Source organism: Carassius auratus, chromosome 39 (assembly GCF_003368295.1).
Source record: "Carassius auratus strain Wakin chromosome 39, ASM336829v1, whole genome shotgun sequence".
In the NCBI taxonomy this organism is placed as follows: Eukaryota; Metazoa; Chordata; class Actinopteri; order Cypriniformes; family Cyprinidae; genus Carassius; species Carassius auratus.
This window is the reverse complement of record NC_039281.1, coordinates 3501557-3527569: the sequence shown is the minus strand read 5'-3', so window position 1 is coordinate 3527569 and position 26013 is coordinate 3501557. Positions and strand designations below refer to the sequence as shown.

The 26013-nt window shown below is 38.5% G+C and overlaps 1 protein-coding gene across 3 annotated transcripts; it reads right to left on the bottom strand.

Moving 5' to 3' along the window:
- Positions 1-64: 64 nt before the first annotated feature.
- On the bottom strand, positions 65-25948 carry LOC113057702 (actin filament-associated protein 1-like 1). 3 transcript variants are annotated; one of them, XM_026225190.1, is made up of 19 exons: positions 25809-25948; positions 10677-10802; positions 10135-10218; positions 9953-10041; positions 9256-9367; positions 8281-8379; positions 7994-8202; positions 7716-7895; positions 7441-7524; positions 6396-6474; positions 5494-5643; positions 5093-5304; positions 4055-4200; positions 3901-3958; positions 3048-3159; positions 2540-2707; positions 1744-1922; positions 1554-1661; positions 65-1308 (listed from the first exon to the last, which is right to left on the bottom strand). In XM_026225190.1, exons 1-19 carry the CDS (start codon positions 25888-25890, stop codon positions 1282-1284), a joined length of 2304 nt encoding a protein of 767 aa, XP_026080975.1. In that variant the 5' UTR covers positions 25891-25948; the 3' UTR covers positions 65-1281. The 3 variants fall into 3 exon arrangements, with proteins under 3 accessions (XP_026080975.1, XP_026080976.1, XP_026080977.1); XM_026225191.1 differs by having other exon boundaries at positions 3048-3156; XM_026225192.1 differs by lacking the exon at positions 25809-25948 and adding an exon at positions 15134-15391.
- Between the last annotated feature and the right edge of the window lie 65 nt (positions 25949-26013).

Below are 26013 nucleotides of genomic sequence, written 5' to 3'. Positions count from 1 at the left end.
TCTAGCCACAACCATAATTCTCATGCAACTCTATAACAAAGCAACAAAAATACATTTTTTTTTCTTTATTTATTAAAAGAATATTCCCATCTCCATGTCTAAAGACATTTAAAGTGCAAATGTTACTCACATTAAAAGGTGGAAAATCTAAAGGTTATAAACCGAAGTATCAGTTAAATACACAGAGGCTAGATTTAAAAGTAATGTTAAAATTATTTACAATCATTGTATGTACACCGTTATTAGCACCACATGATTAAAGGGATACTCCACCCCAAAATGACAATTTTGTCATTAATCACTTACCCCATCTCGTTCATAACCCATAAAAGCTTTGTTCGTCTTCAGAACACAATTTAAGATATTTTGGATGAAAACTGGGAGTTTTGTGACTGTCCCATAGACTGCAAAGTAAATAACACTGCCAAGACCCAGAAATCAAAGATCAAAGACATCGTCAGAATAGTCCATCTGCTGACACTGGTTCAATCTGAATCTTATGAAGTGCAGATAATACTTTTTGTATGCAAAGAAAATAAAAATAACTTTATTCAACAATATGTGTCCTCAGCGCTATCTAAGGGCCATTTTGGAAAGTAATTTAGAACACAAACTGTATGCGGTTACGGTTTCTACATTTATTTATGCTTTGATTTGAAATAAAAACCGCATATCCGTGAGGTGCTGCTGACACAGAACAGCGTACAGTTAGAGGATATTCTCCTAAATAGTGCTACGCCAATGCGGAGAGACACAGGAGACAAATTATTGAATAAATTATTTTTGTTTTCTTCACATATAAGTGAAGAGGGGGTAAGTGATTAATGAAAAAAAAAAAAAAAAAGTCATTTTGGGGAGAAGTAACCCTTTAAGAGCAGGAGTTACCCCAGAAGTTCTGTATAAGCAATGGAGTGTAAAAACACTTTGTACAAATCTGTCACCATGCCTCTCCTAACATACTATTTTAAAGTGAATTGTCCCCCATTCATTCCCATCTTTCTTTACAACCTACCCACAACTCTTTTGTGCACTTTCATAGGACAAACTATTATTTCCTCATACCATATCAATCCTTCAATATTTGTGCCTGTAACATGGAACTTCACAAGACTTGAAGAGAACCTCATCATTTGACCGCGGCTGCTTTGTCATTCTAACCCCATTATAAAGTTACAAAAGTGGCAGTCATCGTAGTCAATATATATGCATTTACAGCAGTCTGTGTTTGAGAAAGGTGGCTGAAAAGTCCTCATCTTAACCTTGACATTCCTGATCAGCAGTTTAAGTCCCCTTCTTAGATTCCCATTCCTGGTTAAAAATAAAGAGTAAAGGTTAAAGTTACACACACTCACACACATATAGCCCATTTTGCAATATATAAGACTTAATAGCAGGACCACAAACTTATCTATGAAACTCATTAGAGACGGACTCATTCGAAATATATTGAATGTTTTCATATGATCTCTATTGATGCAGCAAACTGTTCTGTTTGCATTATCTGTCTTTTGATGCATTGCACTGGTTAATGTTGTGAACACTGATTTGTTTACCTTGGCTTTCTGCATAACGTTTCCCTTCGTGGATGCATAGATGGAGGGGGGATGCTTACGCATTTCAGAGGTGCAGTTAACAGAGAGAAATGACTCCATATACTGAGTCTGTAAGGTAAACAAGTACCACATTTAACAATTTCAATCAAGCTGATAATTCTAAAATAAGCTTTTTAGGTCCAGTAAGTACCTTGTTTGTAGTTTGTATGTACTCGGTAGGTGCCCCCAGTTCTCCACCAGCCAAAGATTTCTTTAGGTTCTCCTTCACCTGCGTGAGTTTGAGCTCTAGGTCCACACGCTCTCCCTCTTTCACCCGACAGCTGTCCTCTAACTGAGCTACACGCTCCTCTAAAGCCAACTTCTGCTTATCTGCACAACATGTATATAGTTCAGATTACATGTGCATTTGTGGCAAATCCATTATGACCATATAAAAGCAAAACAATTATGTAAAGATTATTATTATTACAACTAAAATGTTAAACAAAATATGAAATATTCAGGTTCAAAATAATATTCCAATATACTATTACAATAACATTACATTAAGACCATTTCATTGTAAAATGACAATAATATTCATTACAACTAAAATATTAAACACAATAAGAAACATTACTATTGTATTAGTAATGCTATTGCAAAAATTATTCTTGAAAAATGATATAATCGTAATTTCACATTAAAACTGTAAAATTACAATTCTAATATTTATAGCCGTCTTTTTTTCTTTAAGCCACATTGCGATTTAAAAGTGTTCTGAGTTATAAGTTGGCTGGTACTCTCAAGAGAAGAATTTATGAACACTATATATCATCTAAACATGGATATAAAAGAAAAACGAGAACATACATATACGTGACTGAATTCAATTTTGCAATATGCTGTAAGAAACAAGGAATAAAAAAGCTATTTTTGCTAGTAAAAGTAGGGGGAAAGAATCCCTGAGAATCTCATTTAATAGGCAGCAAAGCTTGCTTTCTTACCAGGTGCACCATTCATCTTATCTTTTGCCTCTCGTTTCTTTTTTCGCAGAGAGACTAGGGCACCTCTGATACTATCTATTTCTTTTTCCAGGTCTTCTTTTTCTTTCAAGTATCGGCGTGCATCCTCCTGTGCCCGTGTTTTCCCATACCTCCCGTACTGATTTGCGTCTGAAATGTCAAGTAAAGGTCGAAGATCAGACCCTTGAATACTGTGGGAAGTTGGCAATGCTTTTAGCACTTATCTAGTGAGAGAATGAGTGTGAAAATGCAGAAAGCTGTAGATCAAACCAAAAGGCCTGTTAAGCTCAGGTTACATTAATTCGGACTGCTTTTGATGTGACAAGCCATCTGCAGCTATTTTCAAAATGGCCAAAATAAGGTAGAGCAGTCAACAGGCTGCTAAAAAAAAAAAAACATGAAACCATCATATGTTCAAGACAATGCTGAATCCAACCGCTGTGTTTGTTATAAGCATAACTAGCATAGTACAGAGTGTGATGAGACTCACTGGAGCCGTGGCGTTTTAGAGTGATTTGTGGACTGGGCTTTCCTGTTTCATTGCTGGAGAAAGAAGAACGACGTTTTGTTTGTGCTTCTCCCATCAACCCCTCATTTTCCTGCTGAAGAGAAAAGGTGTACCGTGTTGGTTACTTTATATTTAAACTACTGTAAGCTGCTTCATAAGACTCCAATGCCATTTAAATCCCTCATACTCAAGTGATATATATATATATATTATACACACATACACACACACACCTAAACTGATTGACCCTTATGTTACATAAACAACTGAGGGAAAAAAAAGGTTTATATATATATATATATATATATATATATATATATATATATATATATATATATATATATATATATATATATATATATATATATATATATATATATTTTTTTTTTTTTTTTTTTTTTTTTTTTTTACTTTCTTGGTGTAGCCTGATCACATGATTTGAGGCATGCACAGATGAATAACTGAAGCTTCTGTGCAAGTTTCTTGAGGGTTCAACACAGGTTTAACAAGCCACTTAGAGGCCAGAGGCTATGACAACTGAACCTGCTCTAACCCACGATTACTGCATACAGAGTCATCACACGCTTCTCATCTTTCATTAAAATGCAGTCAAGCCACATGCACACAGAGGCACAAGGATATAAGACCTCTTCTAAAACAAGAATTTAAGTTTGTAGACATAAAATGAAGTGCTTTTTTTGTGAAGATTTTAATTTTGAAGGAAGGGTTGTGAAGCATATGACTTGTGAAAAGTGTTCTCTCATAAAAAGGCTGGAAACAACTGTGATAGAGTGGAAGCACTTGACCAAATGTTTGTTAATCTATGAATACGCACCTCTATGGCTTCGAAAGGGACCTCATCATACATTCTAAAATCTGTGGAGGTTGCCCATCTAAATAAACAGGAAAAGAAACAAGAACAGTTAATTTAGTCAAAATCAACAAGACGAGCCAATCTAAAACCCTCATCTCCTTCACCCTCAACTCACAGGAAAGAGTGACGGGCAGCTGTACGGATGTTGGCAATAGTTTCCACATCTACATAATCATAATGTAGGGACTCGGGGTCAGCAGAGGAACCAGTTTCTGCCAACAAGACTCCCAGCCAGCGGCCCATGTCCTCCGAACAACTCGCCTAACACAACAAACACACACGGGAACAAACATGAGTTACAAACACTGAGCTAGGAGACAAGATATATCACACACAGACATCAATTGAGATTCATTCAGAATGTATTTTTCACATGATAAATGAGTATTAAAGAATTACAAAAGATTTTTAAAAATGTGCCGTTGTATTGGTAGTATGGTAGGAATGCATGATACATCACAACCAGAGTTGTTACTGTTAGCAAATTTATTGAAAACTTTTTTGTTAACTGAAATAAAGTAGAATAAAAATATGGAAAAAAAAAAAACCTCAACTTAAACTTAAACATTGCATTGCCAACTAATGACAATAAAATAACTAATGAAAATAAATTGAAAAGCTCATTAAAAAAACAATTATACAGTATATATATATATATATATATATATATATATATATATATAAAATAGTGCATAAATATTACTAAAATTAAAAAAAATTACAATATTATAGATTTTTACATTTATCAGTGTCAGTCAATATTGGATATTACTTGATGTAATATTCAGCAAATCTCAGAATAAATATAAATCTTTCATAAACTACTTTATAATGATATGATGCCTACAGTCACCTGTATCAGTTAAGATGATTGTTTTAAGCTTTCTTTGTTTATTTGTATTTATTCAGTTATTTATTAAAATATCCGCAATAAAACATTGTCGGCTTGTCTTTATCAACCAGCATTTTTATATTGATGGATCCTTATAAAAATGTATAGATTGATAGATGACAAAAGTATAATTGGGAGGTAGATCAGAACAAAGATCCAAACCCACACCAAACCTAAATTAGCTTGTAGCATGTGTGCTAACTGCTCGAATACAACTCTTTGATGCATTGCCGTGAAAACGTCAGACAAAACACTCAGTACCTCCAAAGCTGCCAGCTCTGCACCTCCTTTCAGTATCCTCAGGGTGAAGGGGTGTTTAGGCCCGAGGCCTGGGACAACCTCGCATCCCTTCAAAGCCACAGTGGTGTGGGCTACACGCTGTTCTCCTTTCTCATGGTAAAGGTAAAGAAATCCAGCCTGCACCCGACACCAGTGTTCCTTCCAGCACTGATTCAACAGCACTCCTACATAACCTGACACATAAATACATAGAATTACAGCAATTATTACAGTACGCCCACCTCTGTTTCATGGTGTAGATTTATTCCACTTCACTGTCTGACATCAAAGGCTAAGAAAGAGAAGTTGAAAATAACAGGTGGAGAGAGTCATGGGTTTTGTAATCTGAGAAACAGAAAGGGAGACGAAAGAGAGTCTCCTACCACACCGGGGATCCTGGTCGGGTGACGTGCAGTTGTCTCCTGGCAGTGGAGGTTTTCTTTTGGAGAAACTGATCATTCTTGTGATCTTTCTTCCTGCAGCTCGGCTTACGTTGCCCGTTAGCTCTGACAGTGCACCTCGCTTGGGTTTGCCTGGAAACACACATTTGATGGTTCAATGAAATAAATGTAAGATATGTGTGGTCTACAAAAACACAATCTGCCGGAATAAGCCCAAAGCCAATAAAGACTTTCACTGGTCCAAACAATGATAATCACAAACAATCCACATCATGCATAAAGACTTCCTGCTTGTTAATATTGCACCTGTGAAAAAGCTCAGGAAAAAAAGATGTGTGAGAGAGAGAGTGAAAGAGAGAGAGACAGAGACGGGAAGGTAAAGAGAGATACAGTATTTTTACATTTAGAAGGATTTGTGAGTGTTTCTTGCAACTAAAAACTTGCAGATTATATAGATTTTTTGAGTCGTTGCCAGGGTGTCGCTATGCAGTTTTTAAGGGGTTAAGAGTGTGAGGGAGTTGCTTTATGGTTTCTTAGGCTTTCTAAGTTGTTGTGTTGTTGATTGGGTGTTCGGAGTAGTTTTTAATCGCTAGAGTGTTTTGGGTGGTTGCCAGGGTGTTGCTATGCAGCTGCTAAAGTGTTCCTGGATGGTTATTCACATTGCTATGTTGATGCTAGTGTGTTTTGGGTGGTTTCCTGGGTGCTGCTATGCATATGTTTAACAAAATCAGTGTAGGTTAAATACTTTCACTTTTTACTTTGGAGTAAACTACTAGTAATGAAAAAGATAGAAGAACTGTAAGTCAGGCTAGAAAAATATAATAAAAAAAAAAATACAAAAGTCGAAGGTGTGTAATCAGAGAAGAATAAACAGAAGATCTCACCATTTTCCCGTCCATCGCGAGCACTTTCTCCACTTGGCATACTGTCAGAATCTGAGGTTTGCTTCTCTGAAGAACACCACTGCAGGGACAACAGCAGATGATTAGTCCGATCAAACTAAACATGCCAAATTTTTAGCAATACACGTCCATAACTCTTATTTGGCTAATACTGTACAATAAGATATGCAGATTAAGTTACTGAAAAGTAGGTTTAGGAACAGGGTGCCAGACAGCTCCAGCTACAGAGTTCATTATTTGCAGCTGCTCCGACAGAATTTACCACCCTGATCTTGACATCTTTTAATTAAAGATGGAAATTGAGCCCAGAACATTGAAATGCTGTCAGTCTGTTTACACACACACACAGAGACCGGCATTCACAGCAACACTGGGGATGTCATTACCAACAATGATAGAGGACAGAGTTACATCGATTTAGAACAACAATTTATATGCACTACTTTAATGTTAAAGTCTTTTATGCCCACCAAGGTTGCATTTATTTGATCAAAAATCCATTAAATGAAGTAATATTGTGAAATAGTATTGAAACTTAAAACAACTGTTTTTATTCAAATATATTTTATAATGTAATTTATTTATTTGATGGCAAGGCTGAATTTTTTCTAATTTCTAATATGCTGAATTGATGTTCAAGAAACATTTCTTCTTGTTATTATTATTATTATCTATTTGTAGAAACTGAGACACTTTTTTTTAGGATTCTTTGATGAAGACAAAGTATATGATTCGAAACAGAAAACTTTTTGTAACAATGTAAATGTTTTACGGTTGCTTTTAATCAATCAGTTTTGGCAATAATATTATTTTTAAAGAAAACTATTTTTGCAAGGAAAATGTCATGGGTATTCATCTTACATGTTACAGGTGGCTCTAACCAACTCTTAGTCACAATGGGACCACCTTTTACAAAAAGCTTATACCCAAAAGTTCCTCCAATCCATCACTTGCACGTGTATATGTCAGTAATGAAGATGAGATGCACAGGAGTCATGAATGAGACAAATGTGTGCTGGAATCCCACCTTGTCCAGTTCAATCTTCTTTGGAATCATGGGAGAAGATGGGCTGTCCAACCCATTCCCCTGACCTGTAACGTCACGCACCACCTGCAATCACACAAAGAAACACACACATCAGTGGTTCCCTACAAGTGTAAACATAGTACATCACACAGGGGGTCCCTTTTATAAAAGCTGTTTTCCTCTTGTGCAATATTGTTTCTGGCAGCCAGATACATCTATTGTGTGTGTGCATAATGGATGGATATCCAAGTTTGCGAGAGAGGGACTGTGTTTACTTGGAGCCATTTCTCGGCCTGCTCCTTGCTCTGCACGGCTAACACCAGTGCCTCTCCACCGGGAAGAGAGAATCGGAGCTCATGCTTCTTCCTCCGGCCATCTTTGGGCACGTAGATGACATTACACAAACTGAGTGGTATGTCAGTGTAGGGCGACTGGTCTTTTGAGCTTTTATAGCACTATAAAACAAGATTCAGAAGTTTCCATGTATCACTCATAATGGCATCAGAAAAAATCATTGCTCATTTTTATCCCTCTGGGCTTTTTGGCAGCTCACCTGGAGTCTGTTCTCGCGGATGACAGTGAGCTGTTTGGCCCACTGGCCGAAGCGTTTTTTCCTCAGCAGGAATGCACAGATATGGCAGTCTCTCACCGGGGCCATGGAGTTCTCCTCTGAGGGCCACTGGTGTGTCAAACGCTGGCCTTTCTCTTCCTCTTCCTCATCATATGACTCATAAGAACTGCTTAAGGCATCCGAGTCATTATCTGCAGGAGGAGTAACATCATACTAATACTATTGAGAAATGACATCGCTATTTAAAGTGTCAGGGTTCTGCCGCTTACAGGAGTTTTTGCGTTGTCCGTTCACTTGAGTTGTTGGGTAATTGTTCTCAGCATCTTCATAATATCCATCTTCAATGGAATTGGGAGGACTGGAGCTTCCTGTAGATATAAGCGGGATGCATAATGGGCACGATATATTCAGTAAAAAAAAAAAAAAAAAGTTCTATGGCAACGTGCATGAACTAACTGGCAATCCTCTGTAAAGTGATATTCATCTTCTCACTCAATTGCAATGCAAATGAAATGCAAAATCTTCTTTTAGCATCATTATTAAACTGCTATTGTTTTATTTGAAGCATAAAAACACTCAACTTCAAACTTCAAATTCAAACTTGGATTTTTCTGTTTATTTAAACTGAAATAAAGAAGCCACGATCGGTGTTGTAGTACTCAATATATTTACTTTCCTAATCACATTATTGGTATTCTTTTAAACAATTAACTTTACAGTTTATTCCCGATAAAATAAATAAATAAATAAATAAATTATGCATTATCTATGCATTTTTTTTGTTTAAATATAGTCATTTGCACTGAACCAAGTTTTTAAGCTGATGCCACTTTGTAAACTCTAGTATAACGTTAATCGATAGCTATTTAAACATTGTTATTTTTTTTCTCGTCACATTCAGAATAGCTCCATTCTGGTATGTAGCATTTGAATTTCCACAATCCAGGCAATTCCTAAGGAATTAAATTCATTAGGAACTGACTTCTTTATTAGGATTCTTTCCTTCTTGAATATATGGTTTTAATCTGAAAATGTGTCCCATTGAGGAAGCAAATTGGTCAAAAACTGCTATTCACTTTGAATTCGAGTGGTTCATGTATACAGTATTAAGACCTGTCATCAACTCTCAGACTTCTGCAAGAACACAAGGTTGCAACATCACTCTCCAAGTTATATTATCTATAGGAATTTATATAGACCATGCCATGTTTTCCAAGCAACAGACATACAGCAACAAGACTCACTGCGGCTAGTGATATATTCTGGCATCTTTCCAGGGCTGAGTGGAACGGCTTCTTCATAGTAATCCTCTGGAGGTGGTGTGTTGGGCAGTGGGGGAGGTGAGTCCGCTGTGCTCTGGTCCAAAAAATGTGGCAAACAATGACTTACTCCAAATCTGTCTACCCCATCACATTAATTCACACTTAACATCTGCTTTTCAGTGAGTCCTCAATATCGCAAAGCTATGTGGCTCAGTTCCACCACTCGGCAAGTTAACACAATAACAAACGATATGTAACCGCTGCATCCAATCAAAAGCCAAACCCACATGCCACATGGATGACGGCTGAGAAATACATCAGATACTGGCCATCGAGGACTATTGTGCTAATAATGACACCCAAACACATTGACGCACACAATGAAAATCTGACCGCTGGAAACATGCGCTCTCTTAATAACGGATAGGATCTATGGGGACCTTGGTGAAGCGCTGATGGTGACGTGACTTTAAAATAACAACCTGGCTCTGAACGTGCAATGTAACTAGAAAGAGAAGTGCAGGATTCACTGCAGCATGATTAATCTTCCTGCCATATTACACCATTGTAGAACACAGCCCTTATTACACACTGACATCAGGGTTAATGATGCACTATATATTAGCGTTAGGTCTAAGGAGCAGAGCATTATGGGTAATCATGAGAGAAGATTTCTTACTGGTTTGGGGACAATGTGGTCAGTGTGTTTTGTCTCTGGCTCGTTCTTCTGATCCTCCATTTCAACCTTCAGGTCCCCTAGGTCACAATCTGTAAAAATGTGAAAACACATTTATTAGTATAATATTCCAAAATATTGGAGGATTTTAAGAAATGTAAGTCTCGTAGACATTCTCAACTTACCGAATGTATCAAAAAGGGATTCGACAAAGCTGGTTCCATTTCTGTATACTGAGCTGTTCATGTACATATAGTCTTTTCCAGTGACTGCAAAGAACAAGTATGAGGAAAAAAAAGAAAATAAAAATATGTGTATGTAGGAAAACTGCCAAAAGCTATTCAGTCTCATTTATGAGAAAAACAAGGCCTCATCAAGCTGATGTTTATCCCTCTGGTCTTGTCACTTCCTGGTCCAAGCATTTTTCTCTGTCTAAATTGTCTCAAGCATATTTTTCTATTAGTTCTCTGTCAGAATTGGGGTTTTGTGTTTTGATGAGACCACAGGACCTAACAGGCTTATCCAAGGGTTCTCTACCAGATCTAACAAAGCTGACTAAACTGGTCTACAATACTGCTCTTGGAGAAAGGAAGGAAGGAGGAAGGTTTAATTAGTGATTTAGCTTTTCGGGAACATGACTGCACATGACTCTACCAGCTCGTGGTTCAACCACTAATCCCAGTTTGGACCAGATAACAGCCACCAGACACCAATTTTCAATATTTACCTGAGGGCTGAAGTTGTCTGAGAAGGTTCTTCACAGCGGTTTTCTTCTCTTCTGTAGCACAGCTCAGGGTCTCATGGTCCAACAGCTTCAACAGCACATTCAACTCCGTCACCAAGAGCTCCATCGCTGAAGGTCAAAGCTCAGGGTTAGAGGTTGATGGAGACCAGAGTATACAACTGTCAGTGTTTGTCAAAACAACAGATTAATAAGACCAACCATCAACCCATCAGCATGAATAAGCAACTGAAAACAAGTGTCAGTTGCAGAGGTTTTTGGTCAAAGACGTGATACTCATGTATGTCCTATTTGTTATGTTTTCAGAAATACATTCAAATTGACACATGACATGACTTGACTACACATCATTATATATATATATATATATATATATATATATATATATATATATATATATATATATATATATGAATAACAATATGCAACCCTAAGGACTAAGAGCTTTGTGACCCTAACCCTAGATTTTCAAAAGATTTTTCTGTTTCTTGATAGCGTGCACTCATTGACACTTTTGAGAAGAAGGGATAGCGGGCTTTAGATCAACTCGGGTCTTCATCATTAACCATCCATCTCTGACTTTCAAAAGCTTGTAAAGCTAATATGACTAAATCAGAAAGGATCTAGATGCATAGTTCTTAGTAACATTATATTCCACAGAATGTCTTCAGTATGGACACACATGTCAGCAGACAATATGAGTTATGGGCATGGGGGATGATGACGGGTCAGAAGAATTATAAATTGAAACAGGTTTAGAGCTCAAAACTTCATGCCGGGACTCTCAAGCTCTCTTCCAGGTCTCTGTGGGATGAACACCGCCCTGCTGGAGAAACCAGAAACCCCTTTGTAGAGTCAAAGACCTTCCCCTCCGATCTGTGGCGAGTTTCCCATCCCACCTAGCAAGCTCACAGAGAGCATCAGAGGAGGGTCCAAGCCCAATAAATACATTCAAAGTCTGAAATCTAAGCTCCCTCAAGACAAGTTAAGACAGTGGGTTAACCTCTGGTCTCTAATGTCTAGATTAGTCATAGACCGACTCAATGACATTGCTGTGAGCCTGTATGTGGAGTTTTAATCTAATGACATATGCTGACATCCCTAGGATATCGCAGATACTGCCGCCCACAAACTGAAGCTCACACAGTGTTACACACCAGCTAAACCACATTTTCTGTCCCAAACCCATTACTAATGACCCGCTACTACTAATGCTGAGTGTTTGAGTTTGAGCAAATGCACTGTCAGCAAATTAGTAAAAACATGGAACCAAAAACCTGGACTGCAAGTATGTTTTGAAGGATGAGAGGACAGCATGAAACAATAAAATCTGATTTGTCAGCGATCCTAGGCAGTGTGTGCCCGGGCAGGAGGTTTGCAGATTTGGAAGGAATCTGACGGTTTGGTTCAAGGAAAGTAATCAAGCCATAAGAACAACTCCTGTCCCAGTGGATATGAGCTCACGGTCAGCACTGCGACCACACTGATCAGGAGCAGAAGGCTGGAGGGAGAGGGAGAGGGAGTGTGAACAGGGCTGAACATCTATGTCCATCACACAGCTGGACCTTCTGGCATGGACAGAGGGTCAGCTGAGCCAAAGTATCCACCTCAGGGCCTCTGGGCTCAATATATTAACAGGTGTGGTGGGTCAAGACTCAGATCAACTTCAGCTGTCAGATACTTCAAGAGTAATATATTAGTATATGGAATTCCTTCAAAAGCAGAGAGAGAAAATGCTGAAGTGACAAAAAGAGATATGATTGGATGGATGGAAATTCAACTAAAATGTGACCAGAATGATTCTTAGAATTAGCTAATGATATTACATATATATTCTTGTTTAAAACTTGGGGGACTCAAGGCTGCATTTATTTGATCAGAAATGCTGAAAAATAAACAGTAATACTGTGAAATATTATTACAATTTAAAATCGCTTTCTCTAATTGAATATATTTTAACATGTCATTTATGCCTGTGATGGCAAAGCTGAATTTTCTGAATTTCTTCAGTGTCACATGATTCTTCAGAAATCATTCTAATATGGACAATCGTTGCTCAAGAAACATTTCACACATTGTATCATAGTTTTTAATAATTACACACTTAATTACAGAACTGAAATATCCCCGTTTCGTAAGCCAGATATAAATATTATATTGTTTGGCCTAATTCTCACCCCTGTTCAAATCATCTGTTTCCAGTAAAAGATATATCTGTTTTTCTGCACATTCATGCTGATTTTCCATGGCTACACTCCAATTACAACAATAACCAGCTTTACCAGCATGTCCCTGTAGAAGACCCGCAATAGCAATCTTGGAAGCTGGTCCAAGCTGTATAAGATATTGTGACAAACGCGTCCGTCTCTCTATTTTCCGTGCTTCATTCAAATGGCCACCACCCTCTTCCACATCCCCATGAGAAACCTAATGAATTATGTGCTTGTAATCAGATAGAGCCGTGGTCCAGAAAATGTCATAAAGCTTCAGCATCATATCTCTCCATGGGGAAGGTGAGGAGTTTAAAAGTCACAAAGAAACACAAATACTCAAATTCACACAAACACATTCTTACGCCCAGATTTACAGAAATTACTCATCTGAAATTTGGGTCAGCATACTTCTGCTTTGACAAAAGTTTTTTCTCTTCTTCTTAGATTCACCACAGTTGCAAAACCTTTGTTATTGACTAATGTACTACAAAACATCCCACTTCCTTTCATCGTGTCCCCTGCTGCCTTCCAGTCACTCCCACCGGTGTGTAAGTCTGAGTGTTTCTCTATTCAGACTTGTTGACACAAGGCCCCTGTGATCACAAAAAGTCTGAGTTTAACTTTGCTTGTTTCCCATTAACATGACCTCAGTTGGGTAGCAACTAAAGTGGCTCAATGTTTGCAAGTGTCCAAAATATGCTAAAGCTGTCACTAGGGTGGAACCCTTTTAAAAGGTATAGATTTGTACCTTATTTATCCCTAATGGGTGCAAAGAAGAACATTACTTTTACATAATTTATTAATTTCCTAATACATTTTACTTTCCATAAATTAGCAGTAGTTATATAATGAACAAACATGAATTTAAAAGTTGTTAGTTTCTAATACATTAAAAAAAGGTTAACACATAGATTTTTTTTTTAATTGTAACACATTACTGATATGAAGCTAGTTAAGCAATTTAGTCTTGCTAGTTAAGCAAAGTATAGACACGTGCACAAAAACATAATATGCAGAGGACCTGCTTCAAAACATAACATGCTTCATGCTAACTAGGAAAACTGGTAAACCTAGCTAAAAATAGCAAATGCCATACAATGACATGGATACGCAAAAACTGTAAATTGATGCTAGAATTGAAATGTTTGTGCAGCATTTACTTTGTTTTGGAGTATTTCCCATAAAGATCACAAGAGTCAGGTGAGGTTCCAAAAAAAGATTTAGAAATATTAAATGAACAAAAAGTCTTCAGAGAGCCGTTAGGACATGCTTAAACCAACATGAGCACAGTGAAGCATACATGATTCCTACAGAGATACACTCTTATGAGATCAAACACATTTGTGCTTCTCTTTATCTTGAGCTTCACCTGTGGAGGGTCATTTCCAAAGCCAAGCACAACACAGAGCTACATGCCCACTCCCATCCAGAGAGCCTCACATGTGGCCGTCTCTGATAATACCACATCAAAACAGCATAATGGGAACACAGAAATCCACACCGGCACACAAAGTCAGATACAGTTAACCTGCAGCTTCTCCTGGCGGCAGGGGTGTTTGTTGCTTTCTTTTGGATCAGCTTCTTGTGAGATGTGAGATCTCTCAGGCAAATCAGGGTTGATAATCTTTTTCTTTGTCACTCATTTGAAAGCACTTTACTGACAGTTATATCGTTTCAACATAAGCTAAAAGCCATGTTTAGGAATGCGCAGTTGACAATGGGGTGTTTTCCCAGAACTGCACCAGTGCTTTTGCACTCAGCACCTCACACATTGCCCCAAAACGAGAAAACATTCCTCACCTCATTAAAAGTGCAGCCAAAGAGGTTTAAGACGCACACCAGAGATAGTAATGTGTACTCAGTTGTGAAAACCACACCGCTCCTCAAGAAAGCTTTAAACACCTTGGTGAGATCTTTTTTTACAAGCGTATTTTGCTTTGACAACAAAAACAACACCTGTTTAAACTTGTACAGTTTGAATTTGATCATTTATTCAAAGAAATACACAAACTAAAATATAAATGAACTGACTTAATACAGCTATAGATACATTTATGATGCTTAATTCAAGTTGGAACGACTAGATTTAACAAAAACTAATCAATATGTTTCACTTTACCATCCACAGAAATCATTCAGACAAATGACAGAACTGATCAATAGCACGATTATCTTTTTACCAAGGAAAAAGAACAGAAAAGACAAACATGCGAGTAACAAATCACCTACCAGAAACAGCTGCTGAGGAGACAGCCAGGCCCACCATCTCTTTTCCTAGATGTCATACAGTTGTTCCTGAACAAGTCAGAGCAATCCAGAAAGGTTGAATCAGCTGATGAACTCACTCATTCAAGGTGCATTTCCTTCACATTTATCACTTTCTTTCCCGCGTCCAGATTAAAAGTGACTGAGGGATAGCAGGGGAATTTATCCTCTGTTTCTAGTCTGTTGGTGAGTGTCTGGGGGTGGGGTGCTGATGACTGTGTGTGTGTGTGTGTGAGTGTGAAGTAAGGGGAGGCACCCAGTCCTGATCTAATCTGGAGGGGTCCTATACCACATGGGACAGGATTTGAGTGAATCCACACATCCCTCCCCCACAGGGTAACAGTCCTCATTAGCTCTCATGCCAGTTTATACAGATGTTATTATTAGAGGAAAATATTCCCTAAACCAAAGATGACTTCTCAGAGTACAGCTCTGCAGAGTGAAGGTATACTTTTTCATTTAGAGCCTTTTGTTTTGACGATTGTTCAAAAAAACAAATGTTTTCATTTGTTGTGATTGAAAATCAGGTTTATTCTACCAAAGATAAATTTCTCAACTATTCAATTCCAAACATTAGTAGTCTAAAAAATGAATTTAAACATGGTATTTTTTTTTTCATTTGTATTTTGACCAATTGTCATTTCTGACAAAGTTTTCTATTTAAAATCTTTAATTGTCATCAGTAGTTTACAGAATAAAACAAAAATTTTATTTTACTCCAACTCATAACTATAAATTGTCAATCAAGTGAAGGGAAATCAAGTGGTCTCTTCAAATTTTCCAGAGCTATATATATATATATTTATAGTTGATTATATATTATTTTATTTACACAACATTTGGTTTATTAACATTTTTTAAAATTAATAAATAAAATCATGTATTTATTTATTTCATTAGCATATTAAACTGGGATAGAGAAAGTATTTTAATATAAAAAATGAACACACATCACCTTCTCATTTTTTTCTCATTCAATTTTCTTTTCTATGGGCAAACCTGCATTATGTAACCCCTAAGTGACTATCTGTGATTTATATCTGTTGATCTGCACTGTTTAACCATAGTCTCTTCTGTGTACAGAGTGTAACTACTCCCTACGTTACGTTACAGTGCCCCTAGAGAGAAGTTTTCACACAAAGGATCCATTCTGCCGGTGTGCTCAAGTGAAGAGGTGGGAGTCTAGTTCTCTTCATTGTGTTCACCCATCCAGAGGAGTCAGGTGCCGACATGCACAGGGACACATCAGCACATATTCACAATGACGTTACTCTAAGCTAAAGGCAAACCCTAAGACCACCTGGCAGGATCTGACATGCTGAATTTCTCAAAACCCACTCACACACACACATGCATGTTTCATCAAACAGACACACTTCTCTGCAAATGAGCAGCTCGTATCAGCAGGTCTATCTCCTCACCAATGAAAGCGGACACTTTTCTGTCCATTTCGATGTTGACAGTTCCTGAGGGCATGTTATGTCTTGTGAGACAAATGAGAAGCTGAATGTTTGTGTTGTTAAACTTTGCTAGACAGCCTGGAAATAAGAGATGGCCGAGAAAAGAAAAGCTATTCGTTTGCATTTAAAGTGATCAGATACATTCAAACCACAATTATTGCACTTAAGTTTGCTCATCTGTTGGTTCAGCTTTCTATATAAATGACCTTTTTCAGCATTTAAAAGTTTTGGTGTTTGCAAAGACAAGCATCAATACTAATGGCCCTGTTTACATTTGGTATTAAAGGGATAGTTCACCCAAAAATGAAAATTCTGTCAGCATTTACTCACCCTCACGTTGTTCCAAACCTGTATGATTTGCTTTCTTATGTTGAACTTAAAAGAAGATATGTTGAAGATCACTGGTAATCAAACAGTTGGTGGTTCCTTTTGTATTTATTTTCCTACTATGGAAGTCAATAGGAACCACAAACATGGGTCAAAATGTGTTGAAATCCAAAACTACTGTAACCATAGTAGAGTGAGCCAGAAATGCATCACTTTTACTTTTTATTTAAAATCCAACACAATCCCCTATATGGATACTAATACCAGGTATAAATATGGCCATTGGCCACCTACTCTGAACAACTTTTAAACAAACTTCACATTTTTGTGCAGAACCTGTTGCTTTTTGTACTACCAAAATTAATTATAATCGATTAACTATAATTGGCACCCTTTATATTTTCTTCAAGAAATCACGTTCTGAGATTTATGTAAGTGACAAAGTCTTTAGCAGAGTTACGTGGGTATATGTTCTATAAAACACACAGAAACATAGTTTCTCAGACAAGCCAGTAGATCAGATCATTGCTCACAACCAGTGACACGGTCTGACTGATCTCCACAGACACTCGTCTGGCTGAGATACAAGCAGCAACAATACAGTGACCTTTGACCTTTCCAAAGACACACACATGGAGCCCTTACTGTCACACTGAAAACAAATGGTTGTAAATACATCAGCCAACACACATAGTACACGCAGGAATACAACATCAAAACTCCAAGAGCTACAATTATTCCATAATAAATAACAAGATCTGGAGGGCATTACGAGAAGGCCTTAAATTCACTCTCAAATATAGCGTAACTTCATATCAGTTTTGTGAGAACACAGAGGCAAAATGCACCCAAAGTCAATAGAAAGAGAGGCCCTTCCAACATAAACCACCCAACTGTCATCAGATAGGAATATCCTGTGGTGCAACAGATGTTTGGGCTGTTTCAGGATGTTTTATTTACCCCACCGATCTGACGCACCGCCCTGCATGGTTCAGAGGCGATAGGTACTGTCTGTGAGGTCTCAAATCGAAATCATCAAATCTATCAATTCTTGTTCATAACATAAGAATCCATAACAGTAGACAGGTTGCCACTGGAATGTGCAGGACATCATGAACATCGCTGTGACTCATAAAGGTGAAGGAGTGAACTATTTTATCTTGATCCAGCTGGAATGATAATGACATCAGCGATCCTCATCTAGCCACATGCAGCAACAAAAATCTCCCTCAGAATTCCAGGCATACTCAGATCATCAGGGTTCAAAGCTCCACGGGGGAAGGGAGAGGGTTCACGCACACAAACGCGGATGATGTCACACTAGAATTCCCACAATGAGAGATAACAAACACAAAACCTCATTTGTTTGGACACCTTGAAATATTGATGTTTGCATGAGACGCCTCTGGTCTGATGGGACGCCGTGGTAGGAAGCGCATATTTGGGTGCAAGCCACAAATTACAGAGCCTGATAAGTACAGTTACAGTGCTTGTCAAATGTTACAGTCAAACATCTGTTAACACGTACTAAAATGTTTCTCTCAGTCAAAGGAAAACAAATCATGAAGAACAAAAACAAATCATGAGAATTAGAAAAGTGTGGCAGCGGCTATTCTGATGAAAGGCATTATGGGTTGGATGACTGGAACAAATTTCAACGAGGCAACAGAGAGAAGAGGGATGAACTGTCCCTTTAAATACCCGTATCTGAATCTACAATATAGAACTAAATAAGAAAACCCTGCACTTCCCCTTATCACTTCATCTCAACCACAAATACACACACACACACACACACACTTCAGAGAGGTAGCAGGTGAACATGTGGAATAGCTTAGCCTATAATTCGTCTCTGAGATCTGACTCATGTACAGTATTAAAGCCTGAGCACATTTGTGTGGAAAAAGGGAAATTACATGTCACTCCTGCTGCTTTATGATAGATGAGAACATGCTTTAGGTTATCATAAAATGAAGCAGCGCACATACACACTCGCAAAGCTGAAATCCAGTTGAAGGAAAAGCTGCACACACTTACTCACAATCACTTGTTTTGGAAGCTTTCAGTGATCCCTTAATGAATTTTTCTATCTAGAAAACTCAAATAAAAACTCTTCTGTATGTTCATAGATCAGTTCTGTCAAAATGCAATTATTGCTTTTCATATACAGAAACATTAACACCAGACCCTCCTGGCCGGTTCCCACTAAACAACATCCAAACATGGATAAATAGCTTCAAGAAAAACAATCTTTCACACTCCAGAGCCTTCAAAACACTCACTGAGGACACTAAATAAAACAAATAGAGAGAGGCAAAACACAAGAGCCCATCTTTAGTGCTGCAGTGCTTTGAGGGGGAGCCACGGTGGTTAATGACCCCTGCACCAGTGATGGGGTTTGGCTGCTGCTCAAAGGAAGTGGTGGGTTGGGGTGTCATTTGACCAGGGCCTCCCTCAAGTCACAGTGCTTCTTGTATCTACTCAATGCGGCAGAGTTATGGACCCCAAAACTCCCACTCATCTGTTTAAGCATTAACTAGCTTTGAAGGCAAGATTTTGGCTCGGTGGGGAGCAGGAAGCTTTTATGTTAATACTCCCCTTCACTCCTTTTTATAAACCCCTTTACCTGGGGGCCTCAGTGCCAGGAGACTGTTTGTGTATGTTTTGCAATGTGTAAGCATTTACAGGCTATATGATGTCAGAGGAGAATGGGCAGAATGGTTAGAGATGATAGAAAGGCAACAGTAATTGAAAAAAAAAAAACACTCGTTACAACCAAGGTATGCAGAATATCATCTCTGAATGCACAACACGTTGAACTTTGAAGCAAATGGGCTACAGCAGCAGAAGACCACACTGGGTGCCGCTCATGTCAGCTGAGAACAAGAAACAAAGGCTACAATTCACACAGGCTCACCAAAATAGGACAATAGAAGAGTTTCAATATCTGCTGCAACATTCAGATGGTAGAGTCAGAATTTGGCATAAAGAACATGAATGCATGGATCCATCCTGCCTTGTCTCAACAGTTCAGGCTGCTGGTGTAATGGTGTGGGGGATTTTTTCTTGGCACACTTTGGGCCCCTTAGTACCAAATGAGCATCATTTAAACGCCTCAGCCTACCTGAGTATTGTTGCTGACCATGTCCATCCCTTTATGACTACAGTGTACCCATCTTCTGATGGCTGCTTCCAGCAGGATAACGCACCATGTCACAAAGCTCAAATCATCTCAGACTGGTTTCTTGAAAATGACAATGAGTTCACTGAACTCAAATGGCCTCCACAGTCACCACCAGATCTCAATCTAATAGAGCAGCTTTGGGATGTGGTGGTACAGGAGATTTGCATCATGGATGTGCCGCCGACAAATCTGCAGCAACTGCATATATATATTTACTATAACGGCAGTATATGTAGGAAGAGGTCATGTAAAGTTTACATTATATTAAAAAAAAGGTCAAAACCAACCCCTTAAGCACTCTGCTCTCCGATTCTGCACTGGAGGAGTGAATGAAACTGATATCAAATTACTCACCACCACCATCTATTATCTGGTTTGAGAGTAAAGTAAGGGACAAAACAGGAGCTGAAGAGGTGACTACAGTCATGATGGAAAAGTGGAGTCAAGATAACAATCCTGAAGCTTCTGCATCTGTTTCCACATAACAGGCTCTGTTACACTGTCGCCAACGAGCAGCAACTTTTGAGGTTTGAAATCTGGTCACAATTGTGGTCACAGTGTCTAATTCTTTTTTATTATAGTCTGTCCCTCTGTCTAATATCAGCCAGAGAAAAAGAGCAGTGGGAAATCCCCCAACGGCCCATCTGAGGTCATCTGAGCTATGGAGACCTGGCACAAACAGTGAATGGAAGTAGCGAGTAAATGGGTTAGGCAGGTGCTGGAACTCACACCAGCAGAGTAAAGCAAACTGTCCCTAGAGCAGTGGGGTGAGCTGCAGGGTCAGGAGTGGATAGGATGTGGAAATAAAAGCTGCTCACTTTAATAATGCCTGGTCGTGAAGGTCAACGCTCCAGGAAAAAAAAAAAAAAACGCCAAACCCCCACCATATGGCACGAACAGGGTGAGTCAGCCCATCTCCAATTCAAAGAATGCCTTCATTTCTGCCAGCTTAATTCATATTGCTTATCACCCAAAAACCCCCATGATTTCACTCTGCAGCTATGCCTTATTTCAGCCATCATTTTTTTTTTCAAAGTAAAGAGATGCAGTGTTTCGCTGACACTGTTAAGACTGTGCAGGTCAATACACTATTGTAGCTGCTGAATAACTGGACGCCTTGTCTGGATATTAATTGGAGTGTGTGTGTATGGGTATGCAGACGATATCAGAGAAAAAGTTCGGGCAAACCCTGACCTCTGCCAATGTGTGAATTCCTGGCTAAGCAAAAAGATAATCCATAAAACTGCGATAAATGTTCTGTAACAGTCAGCAAGATTTAGCTTCAGATACACAACCTACAAATCAGGTTTTGTGGGTTGCTCCTGTGTAACTCTGCTTTGATTAACAGCCATTCTGTCTGAACCAGGTAGATAAATCAAGCTTGTCACGCTAACACCATCTGCACCTGTATGAAGATGTGCACGGTTAACAAATACAGTCTGGGCTGATAACTTAAAAGTGCATTGCCTACTTTCGCATTACATTTAGTACTCAAGTGAATGGTCATTTAACAGAACTCCACAAGTTCACCTTGGAAATCAGTGAGCACAGCCTGCACTATGATTCAGAGGAGACTTGTTAAAGACCCTAAACACTGACACACACCTTGTTAAATGCTTCCATTATCATGCATGAGAGTCTGGTGGGTGTGCATTTTCTAGGCCATTTCAGCTGGTTGAGTTATCATTGCCATGAAGGCAGACGATGCTCATAGAGATCGAATGAGTGGTCCGAGACATAAAATGGTCAAAGCAAACAAAGATGTTTCGAAGCCAAGTCAGCTCTGTAATCACAAAAGCATGCATTCTGTTCATTTCCTTTGTCTTGTCAGGGCTGAAGCTGAAGTCGATGGCTGACAAGCGGTCGCATTATTGCACTAAACGCTGCTTACCCATATCAATGTATTTATACAAAAGTGGAATTCCCGTAAGCCGGAGGGAACATGTTGCATTGTACCGACTTGCAACCGTGAAATACTACAATCAAGGCCAGACCAGGCTTGCAGATTCTGCATTAACAAGAAAACACTGTTGCTATTCATTTTGTAGATCTCAAGAACTCTGGATGCCAGCAGTAGTGCAAATTCATGTTTCATTATAGGATTTACAAGACAAATGATCTTTGTTCCTGATACTCCTAAACTCTTCAACATGCTCACGGTCTGAACGAAACAATAATCATGATTCAGTGCAGAGTCTTACATGACGAGACAATCCTCAACGAGTCAGCAGGGAGAGGTAGAGTCCCCTCCACGCCTACCTGATTCTCTGACTTCAAGCATCTTTTTCTCCATCCACATACAGTCTGCTCTCAACACCATCTGAAGTTTAATGGTTCACATTAGAGCAGATTACTTAACCAGTTAAAAATGTCCCCAATCTACTCAGTAGCTAGACAAACCACATCAATATAATATTAAAACTGGGAGCTTCCAAAAGGTCACTCGAAAACTGTGACCTAAAGTGACCTAAAAGGGATAGTTCACACTCAAGCCAACTTTCTTTTTGCTGCTGATCACTAAATATGATATTCTGAAGAAGGTTTTGACTGTTTTTGTTCATACATTAAAGGGGTCATATGATGTGATTTAAAGTTTTCCTTTCTCTTCGGAGTGTTACGTGAACAGATAAGATTCTTAAAGTTGCAAAGACTACCCCAAACCCCAAAGAGATATTCTTTATAAAAGTTAAGACTCATCCATGGCCTCCTAAAATGGCTAATTCAAACATGCGCCCATGTCTATGTAACGATGTGGGAAGATTTGCATAACTCCGCCCAAATGTTCACACAAAGAAAGAAGGCATAACTTTTATTCTTGCTGTTGCTGCCAGTGCCATGTTGTGGAGCTGTTTAGTTGTGAAAGCAAAAATACTTTGTTTGGCCTTCCAAAAGAGGATGCAACTAGAAATTAGTGGTTCAGTTGTATTTACAACACTGTTCCAGAACAGTTCAACCCAAATATTTAGATGTGTGCAGCACATTTTATGGAGGACTGTTTCCTGATCCTGGGAGAGTAGAGTACAATGCTGTTGTTCTGACTCACAGTCTGTAAGTACGTTTACATATGTAAAGGATTTGCCCCTGATGATTAAAACGTGAGTTTTAAGCAGTGTAGTGTAGCGCTTGTTGTTTATCGTTTCTCCGATCACAAATGCAGACATGGTTTTATGTTGCAATGGATGAATTCGGCCAATCACAATGCACTGGATGGCTGGCCAATCAGAGCACACCTCACTTTTTCAGACTGATGAGCTTTGTAAAAATCAATGCGTTTCAGAAAGGCGGGGCATAGAGGAGAAACAATAATATGTGGAAAATAATGTGTTTTTGAACCTTAAACCATATAAACAAATTTCATTACACCAAATACACAAAATAATGGTCTTTTTAGCAACATCATTTGACCCCTTTAAAGTCAGTGGGGACCAAAATACTCCTTTCTTAGTATTATACTAGACTCCACTGACTTCCACTGTATGGAAGAAGAAAGAAAGACACAGGCTTGGCTCATCATGAGGACAAAACTATCATTTTTAAAACCAAATCACAATATTAACAACTGACTGAAAATCAGTAACAGTAACCAAATACACGGCCTTCACCTTCTGAAAACAGATGAGACAGGTGATTCCGAAATACACCTGTGGAAACCTAATAACAGGGTGGCGAAAATAAATAATGCTGGTTTTAGTGCTGATTGAACGTCTTAGGAGAAAGTGGAAGAGCCATACTGCCATACATTGCTCGAACGCAAGCTGAGGTGCTCCACTCTGTAATTACTTGCATGTGTCTACCTGGTAGTTGTCCCTGTTTTTAAGGGTGTAAAGTTGTGCATTTTTTGATCCTATTCACAATCTCAGATGGCTAAGGAATTGTGTCATGAGTTAAGAGAGCTTTTCCTTTATTAGAAGATGAATGTGAATGTTTAGAATGGAAACCAAAGACAGTGGCATGCAAGAAGAAGGTACAGTAGACACAAAGTGTGTCATACTCAGATAAAACCATTTGCTCTTATCTACAAAGCTAATATTAACTAATGATGTATTTTGCAATGACATTTTACCTTTTTAGGAATCATTAAATGGGTAGACTAGGCTGTGATTTGAACCGGAGACCTACTAATCTTTCCTTTTATCTTTGATATGTAAACTAAATCTTTTAAAGGTTGATGACTGGGGTTTCACTTTGCTGGGAATGGTTTTGGGGGGAAGAACTGTACAAAAACATGTAAAGAAATGACCACTGCCTGACCAGACGCAGCCGGTTTGTTCTGAGAGCCAGCAGGATTCATCTCATTGTCTCAGAGAGGGGATAAAATACAGCAGCCAACGCCACAATCAAGTAGCAGCCTTCTCATTCCTGCACCATGCCAAAACAGCAACTATCAAAACAGTAGGACTTTCAGGAGATCAAGAGAAGTACTACCAAATCACCATAGGGGTCCTGGTAGAACTCAGTTCCTCATAAAGACAGACTTCACTTATTATAAACAAAAAAGCACAAGAGTAAGAAAGATCTAAGAGCCCATATCCAAGAGAAAGCTAAACCTTGTGACAAGCATCTGAATCACTATGCCACCCACAGCAGGCTCATAGATTTTTCCTTAACGTTTGAAATTGACGAGGGTCTGTAAAAAAATAGATCAACAGCAGTTGAAAACGGCAAATTCCTGTAGAAAATGACAAGAATCATTAACCCACGTGAGAGTAACAGCTGCTGCTCAAAGTCAGAGTTTCATCATGTAGCCTACAGCAGATGTCTATGGGTAAAAGATCAGTCGCAGCAGGAGAGCTGATGGAGAGTACTACAGGAAGTCCGAATAATAACCACGATTCGGTTCTTTAGTACAACGAATCCTTTGGAAACTAATTTAGCATTTCCTTTGTGCAATGACGTATATGTCATCACGTGTCATCATGCATGATTAAGTCAGTTTTTTTCCCCCGGCTATTATTAAGGAACTTCAGTCAGATCCTCGGTTTATTCGAAATCAGGAATTGTACACACTCTCAGCTGTGTTGGGGGCCCTGTCAAGATTCTTTTCATGGGGCCCAAAATCCTCAGCAGCGCCCCTGTATATATATATATATATATATATACATCGCTAATGTAAGGGTGTTTTTGACATAGTTATGAATGCCGTTAAAAACATAAGTAATATTTAATTACTTAAGCAAAAATATATATTTGTGGTAGTGTCCCATTCAGTGCTACAGAAATTTACCCAACTGACAATTCTGCTGCCGAGAAACCCGGAAATGTGAAAAAAGATCCATTCAGTTCGAGTAATGAATCGTCCACTGGTTGCTGTTTTGAACTGGTACAAATTGATTCAACAGATCTGACTCAAAAGAACGATTTGTTCGAAGAACTTGATTCGAAAATCGCTAATATGGAAACAGTGACGCGTCTGGTGCAAGGCAACTTCAATAACGAATTAAAGTGGACTTAACTTTTTATTTGCGCTGTCACAACATTGTTATATAGTCTGTGTGAAACAACAGGAGCAGTCGCGGCTATACATAAAATAACACGACAAATAAAAGTTCATCCAGAAGTAACAATCTAAGCTTATCTATCGTCATTAGGTTTCTGTTCGATTAGCTAATTAAACTTTTCATGCAAACATTCGAGAGTGATTATTTAACTGCAATGCCATTTTACTTACGTTTGCTGTTTATTTCCATATTAGAAGAATCAAACAGAGCTCTTTGGCGTGCTGGAAACACACATTGCGACCCGTGCACCATCAATGTTATGTACTTATGTGACAGAATCTCTACATTGAAAGATTCTCAATGAAGTTACAGAGACCGACTTCCCTCCATTGTCCTGCTGGGTCCTAATGCTGCCCCGGACCGGTTTTGATAACA

Coding starts and splice junctions, on each gene's coding strand:
- LOC113057702 (XM_026225190.1), bottom strand. CDS start 25,890: ATGGTGCACGGGTCGCAATGTGTGTTTCCAGCACGCCAAAGAGCTCTG. Junction 10,219..10,676: donor CAGACAACTTCAGCCCTCAG/GTAAATATTGAA, acceptor TGTTCTTTGCAG/TCACTGGAAAAGACTATATG. Junction 3,959..4,054: donor GCTGCCCGTCACTCTTTCCT/GTGAGTTGAGGG, acceptor CTGTTTATTTAG/ATGGGCAACCTCCACAGATT.